This window comes from Lytechinus variegatus, chromosome 1 (assembly GCF_018143015.1).
Source record: "Lytechinus variegatus isolate NC3 chromosome 1, Lvar_3.0, whole genome shotgun sequence".
Taxonomy (NCBI): domain Eukaryota; kingdom Metazoa; phylum Echinodermata; class Echinoidea; order Temnopleuroida; family Toxopneustidae; genus Lytechinus; species Lytechinus variegatus.
This window is the reverse complement of record NC_054740.1, coordinates 17791493-17798710: the sequence shown is the minus strand read 5'-3', so window position 1 is coordinate 17798710 and position 7218 is coordinate 17791493. Positions and strand designations below refer to the sequence as shown.

The following is a 7218-nucleotide window of genomic DNA, read 5'->3' as shown; positions in this document are numbered from 1 at the left end:
CCTTCTGGGTAGCGAGTTTCGTGTGTAAAAAGCAAGCATTCCTTATCCGAGGTTAGCAATAACAATTTGGCATATGTGAAAAGGAAAAAAAATAGTACGGGGTTAAGGATAGTACGGGGTTAGCGATAGTCCGGGGTTAAGAAAATCCTGTGTAAAAAGGGCATTAGTGGCCCCCCGGATAGAGAAATAAACTGTTAAAGAATCTTTTCCCGTGAAAAATTATCTCGCATATACAAATCAAACACATGTATATCCGTTTCGTTTTGTAAAGAAAAAAAGATGAAATTTGTTACGTTCACTAGGTGACATGCATGACCCTTTAAAAAACCATGTCGGGGGGGGGGGGGGGAATTAGGCGTGCCACGGTACGCATGTTTATCGATTTTCCTTCCGCATTCACGTGCTGAAATTCTATATGGGTCACGATATGCATAAGATGATATTGCCGATCTACATACAAAACATATATATTTATGTGCATTAAAATATATTTTTTGTTCAAAAAATAATTTAAAAATAATAAATTATGTAATTATTAATTATTTTTAAATAAAAAAATTGGAAGATAAAGGGAAATTTTTTTTATTAAAAAATGTCTTTAATAAAGTTTGTAAATTGTTTTAATCGACTTTCTTCCTGGTTTGATTAACAAGCGGCTAAGTTCCCTAATTCTGCGACAAGGCCGCACCTTGAATGCTAAACCTGTATCGAATGCCCGTTATTTCAGCTTTAATTAGAGTCTAGATGTCGTTGATTTCTGTGTGATATGTCCAGCAGGATGCCTGTATCTCAAGGCCAGCTCAAGCTGGCTGAAAAACTTTCAATTCTCAATGATCGTGGCACAGGAATGCTTGCAAGACTATACAACATCAAAAAGGTACGAATAACAGTGGGCCACTCATATTATCACCGTATGCAATATCTGATGCACACAACGTAATCGGCGTTAGCACGATTCCTTGATGGTTGCTTACGAATTACACATAAGTAGAATCCCCGTTTTAGCACACTCGACGTACGATCCCTACTTTTTAAAATATTTTTGTTCTGAAATATTTTTTTCACAAAATGAAATTTGGCATCAATGTTTGTTGAATACTAGTATATAATTTGCAAGCCAATGTCATTAATGTAGACTAGATAATTTCCATCTCGACAATATTTTGTGAAATCTTGAAATGTATTTAATTATGACATAAAATGTTTATTTTTTTATATTGCCATGTTTTTATTTGCAGACAAAATTTGAGTTTGACACTGACATCCCTAACCCAGGGATCACAGGCCCACAAAGTGGGCCGGAGCCAAGGACTTGTCCGTGTTTTATAAGGCAGCGGGTATCTCCAATGCAATCACTCCTAGCCTGGGGCGTTTTGGGGAGTGAAAGTTATATACTGTACGTAGTCACTCCCCACTAACGCCTGGGTTTCCTCCCTATACTTCCCCACATACGGGTACAAAACCAGAAACTTTCGCCCCCGAGAATTCTACTTTCCCTCTAAAAGATCTAGCCCTAAAACATGTACATGGGGTCCAACTTCATTTCCAACATTTCAGCGATATTGATTTCATTTATAAAGAAGAATTCATTAAAAAAACGAGAGATTTGTTTTGAAAAGATGGAAAGAGCTTACTTCCGTGTTTACGTCGCCATCTTGATTTCTTTGTCTTCCGCTTGGCGACAGCACGCAAATCGCGCGATTTGCGTGCTCTTTCCATCTTTTCAAAACAAATCTCTCGTTTTTTTAATGAATTCTTCTTTATAAATGAAATCAATATCGCTGAAATGTTGGAAATGAAGTTGGACCCCATGTACATGTTTTAGGGCTAGATCTTTTAGAGGGAAAGTAGAATTCTCGGGGGCGAAAGTTTCTGGTTTTGTACCCGTATGTGGGGAAGTATAGGGAGGAAACCCAGGCGTTAGTGGGGAGTGACTACGTACAGTATATAACTTTCACTCCCCAAAACGCCCCAGGCTAATCACTCCTAGTACCAATGAGGTCCAAACATTACATGTATGGACCTCATAGGCGACATCAGTGCTAAAATTGGGTTAGAGATTTATGTGGATCTAAATTTATTGTAATTTCAACAAAAGTAATAGCTAAATTTGAGGCTTTTGTTGAAATTTTGCTTTAATGAGACATTTATTTTCTAATAAGTAACAAAAAATTGAAAGAAATGAAGGGGAACTTACATTTTGACGACTTTTTCCTGATTTTCTTGGCAGTTGCCCTTCACTTCTGACTCGCGATCGGACCTGATATGCAGATCACTTAGTACGCGTTCTCGTCAGGTGATCGGTCGGTTATTCTTTTCGCCAGATGTTGATAATTATATATTTCATAACGCAGCGTTCATCGCAAATTTAGCTGAAAGAGATTGAAGTTGAACAGCGCAAGCTTTAATTTATTTCAGAAATAACGTTTGATTGCACAAGTTTCGCCTCGGACATGTAGGATCATTTGGTCCCATATTGGCGTAACTACGGGGGGGGGGGGGGGGGCGGGGGTGTCCCTACCACCGTCCACACCGGGCGTCCACAAGCCAGCAATTATCTTTTTTCTCTCTTTTTTTAACCAAAATGCTTCCCCCAGAAAAAAAAAAGAACCAGGGTTAAAGAGAAAGACAATTATGATAGAGGAACACAAAATACTTTATTTTTTCAGCTTTTACTGCATCGACTTATAATCAAATATTAAATGGGGCTTAGAACATTTTTTAAAAAGTCAATTAATAAAAATATTCCGCTCCTCGGGATTTGAGCTTTCATGAAATATCAATCTTTTTCATGATTACCGAAAATACTTCAAATGTCAAAAAAAAAATTATCGGTGTATTAGCTGATACCTTGAGCCCGCCTTAATTATTTTAATGTTGAGATACTTTGCTTTAATTTAATAAATTCCTAAAAACATTAATTCTCAGATCATTTGTCGCAATCGAATGATTCGATTGGTACATGACGAAAACCTCTCGTTTAAACTTTGAGTCATTGCCTTTGAAAGAGGGGAGAGTTCCAACTCGAAGAAGCTTATCAAAGAAAGTAAACACAAGTAGCCCCTTGTGGGCAACAGTTAACCGCATCTGAAACCCATTTGATAGGTTGGATAGTCTTGTACTCAGACATTTGTTAGCGCAATTTATAGTCATTCACCTCTCTCCCCCTCTCTCTTTGCTCCTGCCCGTATCACTTTGTCATGGTCATCTCTCTCTCTCTTCCTCTCTCCCTCTTTCTTCTATACTCTTACGCATGATATCATCATCCGTGATTCTTTTTTCTTCTTTGTCTACTTCTCCCTCTGCTTCTTCTTCCCTTCTGCCTCAGATCCTCCTTCCCCATTCTCCTAGCTGTTCCACTTTCCATCTGTGCAATTAATGAGTGCATACTCACTCATATTGCGATCTAATTTTTCATACTTTAAGAAATATTATTTATTAGGAGTATTATCATTGCCACGCTAAACCTCATAATTCCATCAATTAGTAAAAAGTTGTGAAGTGATTCACACCCCTCTCATTTACATTAGAAACCAAAGATACATTTATAGAAACAGTAATCTGGTCTATGAATTAGACTAGTCAATGATAACGAGTTTGCTGTCTTTCAGATTGAAACACTGACTTCCGAGTTCCCGAAGACTGTCTACATGGGAAACTCGGAAGTCAATGTTTCAATTGAAACGAGTCCAAATGCGTCCGTTCGATATGGGCACATGAAGAGCGTTGGCAGCGCGCTCAGCAGAGAGACATATAAACTGAATATAACATATCTTGGCTTATACTCGGTCCTTTTCAGAAATTCAAAGTTATATCTGGGGTAGCTATCAATTTAAGAAGTCGTATTTATAAAATGAAGATGAAATAACTAACAAGAAAACGAATCATGATGTCCAGAAATTCAAGCCAGTCAGATTAATCTGCACTTGCGGTAAAACTAAAAACCACAGCCAAGGTCAGTGATGGGCGATGACTATTGTGTCAACAACATATTTTGGCTACTCCCTTCAAAATGCAAGTTGATCATTTCTGTGTTTAGAGGATTCTTAAGTAATATTTCATCTATTTCCAATCCAATTTTCATGCTTTAAAGCTTATTCTGGGATACAAATTCCTGTTAACAACTTTTCCATTATAAGAGACAACTTATTTTACAGGAGAGTATCATTCAACCATGCAGCTCAGTTGGAATTCAGTAGTTGTATATTCTGTTGTTATCAAGCCCTTTATGCCCTTATCACACCCAAGGGCATTCTGCGGTCTGGGGACAGATAAGGTTTCTTGGGGTGCTGCAGAGAAGTCAATGTTTCAATTTCGAGTTTGCCAGGGCTAACTCGGAAAGATTTAAATGGGAGATTTTCGTAATGAGCTAATTGTATAATTATTATGATTCATGAATTGTTTAAAATGTGTCTATCAGTTTTGAATATTTAAAAAAATGTCAGCTCGTGCTTTTTGCTCGCAATATTTTGATTAGTAAGAAATTCTTGTGTATGCGAGTTTGATACATAAATAACTAGAGAGAGAGAGGGGGGTGTCCCTCAGCTACTTGTCCTTGCTTATTCCATATTTTTTTATTATGCTCGTGTTGTGGGTATTTCAAAGTCCTTTCTTTTTCTCACCCTTTTTATTGTCTCGGAGCTTCCCTCTATTTCTTTGCTACTATGTATAGCCCATCTTACTTGTTTCAATTTTTTTATGTTCTCATTTCATTGAAAACATAATTATTAAACTGACGTAGAAGACTTTACAACAAAATTTTGATATTGTTTTTTCTTGTTTAATTGTTTGGCTTTCTTTTTTCTTCTCCTCAGTCCTTTTTCTAATTAGTTTCCCTTTCCTTATTTTATCTTATTTAATTTCATTTCATGAGGCATCCGCCAACTTATATACAACAACAAAGGTTAGAGGCGGATATCCAGTGAGGGGGCGTGGTGGTGTGCCCCTCTAAAAAGAGGAAAATAGGAAGGAAAAAAGCAGGAAGGAGAAAAAATAAGAAAAAAAGACGATGATGGCAATGATGATAATGATGATGAAAATTATCTTGGTGAAGATGATAGTGGTGGTGATGGTGGCGGTGATGATGATGATGATAATGATGGTGGTAGTGGTCATAAAGATGAGAATTAAGTTGGTGACGATGATATGATGATGATGACTAGATGTAATTTTGTTATTTTGTCTTTAAAATAATAATAGTGCAAAGGAGAAATCATTTAAAGTTTATTATGAAAATAGCAGAAAAAAATAATTAGAAAAATTGTACGTATGCGTATGGAAAATCAATCCCCCACCAAAAAAGAAAAAAAGTGAGATTTTGTTTTGTTATTTGTGACGGCGTATATGCGAGCAGCTATGTGATATAATTATGGTAAAAAAAAGTAAATGAAATGCCAAGAAATACATGATAATGACTTTTATTGTACATTCAGTATATCAGTAGATAAATTCATACTCGTTCCAAAAAAGAAAAAAGTGGGTATATTATGGACCATTAAAAATGGGCAGTTGCTCTATATATTATATTACATAGAATATATAGAGCAACTGCTCGTGTGTAGCGGTAAGTTATTCACCTGATCTACATAATTCATGCGGCGCACGGCGCGTGCGCAATGTTTAATAATTATTGCTGTGAATACAATGAATGTCATCAAAAACATAATCTCACAGATCAAATAGTGCCAGCTCGACGCGCAAAATCAGAAAAAAAATGTTTCTGCCCTGATGATTTGATAACCCTAACCTAACCCAATTTCTAAGTATTTTTATCATAAACAGGATAACTATAGACAATGATTGAAATTAACTTTACATTCTTTTGCGAACAAAATGAATATGAAAGACAGCTTTTTGATAAAGAACACAGTTTTAGAGCGTTAGAGCGCGATTTATACCTACAACAGCTAACATAGGCGGATCCAGGGGGGGCCGAGGGGCCCGGGCCCCCCTATTGGCAGAGCAAAAAAAGAAAAAAAAAAGGAAAAAAGAAAAGGAAGGGAAAAGAGAGGAAAAAAGAAGAAAGGCAAACATAAGAGGAGGAACATGATTAAATGAAATAACATTAGGGGAAGACTTTGAAAATAATTTTTTTTAATCTATTTGTTAGGATACAAAATTTTCGCTCGCGCTTCGCGCCTTATTGTCTTTTAGGGTATTTGCATATCTTGCTCAATATGGAGCTTGAAATATCAAACTTTAAAGTCATTATACAAAACATATTTCAGCTGGGAAATTGAAATTTCATTATTTTGTTTCATTTACAAATTGATTTAAAAAAAGTGCTCTGTAAAAATGTCTGTGTTATGGTCTGAACATTATCATTTTCTGCTTGCGCTGCGCGCTCGCAAAATTTGAATTTTCAGGTACCTATTATTTTCCTGTATTCCATAAAGTTCTCAAAAAGTTCCCTATTCAAGTCAGATTGTTAAAACGTATCAGCTAGCGCCGCACGCTATAGCATTTGGATTAGTCGGTTATGTATATCCCAATATTAATTCTAAATCAAACTAATTTGATGACAGTTTATCAAAAAATTCGACTCGCGATTTCTGCTCGCATTGATAGATATAATGCCTCTTATGCATAATTACAAAGTGCTTTAAATGTCCAGTTTTCAGGCCATAATATTAACACATTTCGCGCTCCCATGCTTAGAAAGAGAAATAGGAAGATGGTCATCATTTTCATATGATGACATAATGCCCTCATAGAATGTTCCGGTCCTATGTAAAAACTCAAAGTAATAAAAATAAAATACATCAGCTCTTTTTTAACTGTGATCCATCACAATTCACAATTTTCCCACAAAGTGTTTGCATTACAGAGCTTAAATTCACCCTTTGTTATATCATATATTTTTAGCTCGCGCTTTGCGCTCTCTTTATTGATTTTCATGATAAGAAAGTTACTTAGAATACCCAAATTCTAGGTCGAAATCTAAAACACACGTTAATTCAGATACGCAGATTGTTCTCTATTTAAATCATTATCCAGTTTCAGATCACAATATCAAAAAGTGTCTGCTCGCGGATAAATAACTTATCCTTTTCATGATAAAACATGAATAGTGTGTCCAGAATTTTTCCGCTCGCGCTTCGCGCTCGCATCAATAAAATACTTAGAGTCATTCCAAGATTACAAAAAGTGCTTAGCATTTCATTATTCAGGTAAAAAAGGTCAAAATTTTTCAGCTCGCGCTTCGCGCTCGCAATATTT

At 36.1% G+C, this 7218-nt stretch overlaps 1 protein-coding gene across 2 annotated transcripts in view; it reads left to right on the top strand.

Moving 5' to 3' along the window:
* The first annotated feature begins 645 nt into the window (after positions 1-645).
* The window catches only part of LOC121407749 (nck-associated protein 1-like), a 32159-nt gene continuing 25586 nt past the window's right edge, over positions 646-7218 (top strand). For both annotated transcript variants that reach the window (XM_041598952.1, XM_041598944.1), the window contains exon 1: positions 646-877. In XM_041598952.1, coding sequence (XP_041454886.1) covers positions 767-877 — 111 coding nt within the window. In that variant the 5' untranslated portion in view covers positions 646-766. The remainder of the gene's footprint in view (positions 878-7218) is intronic.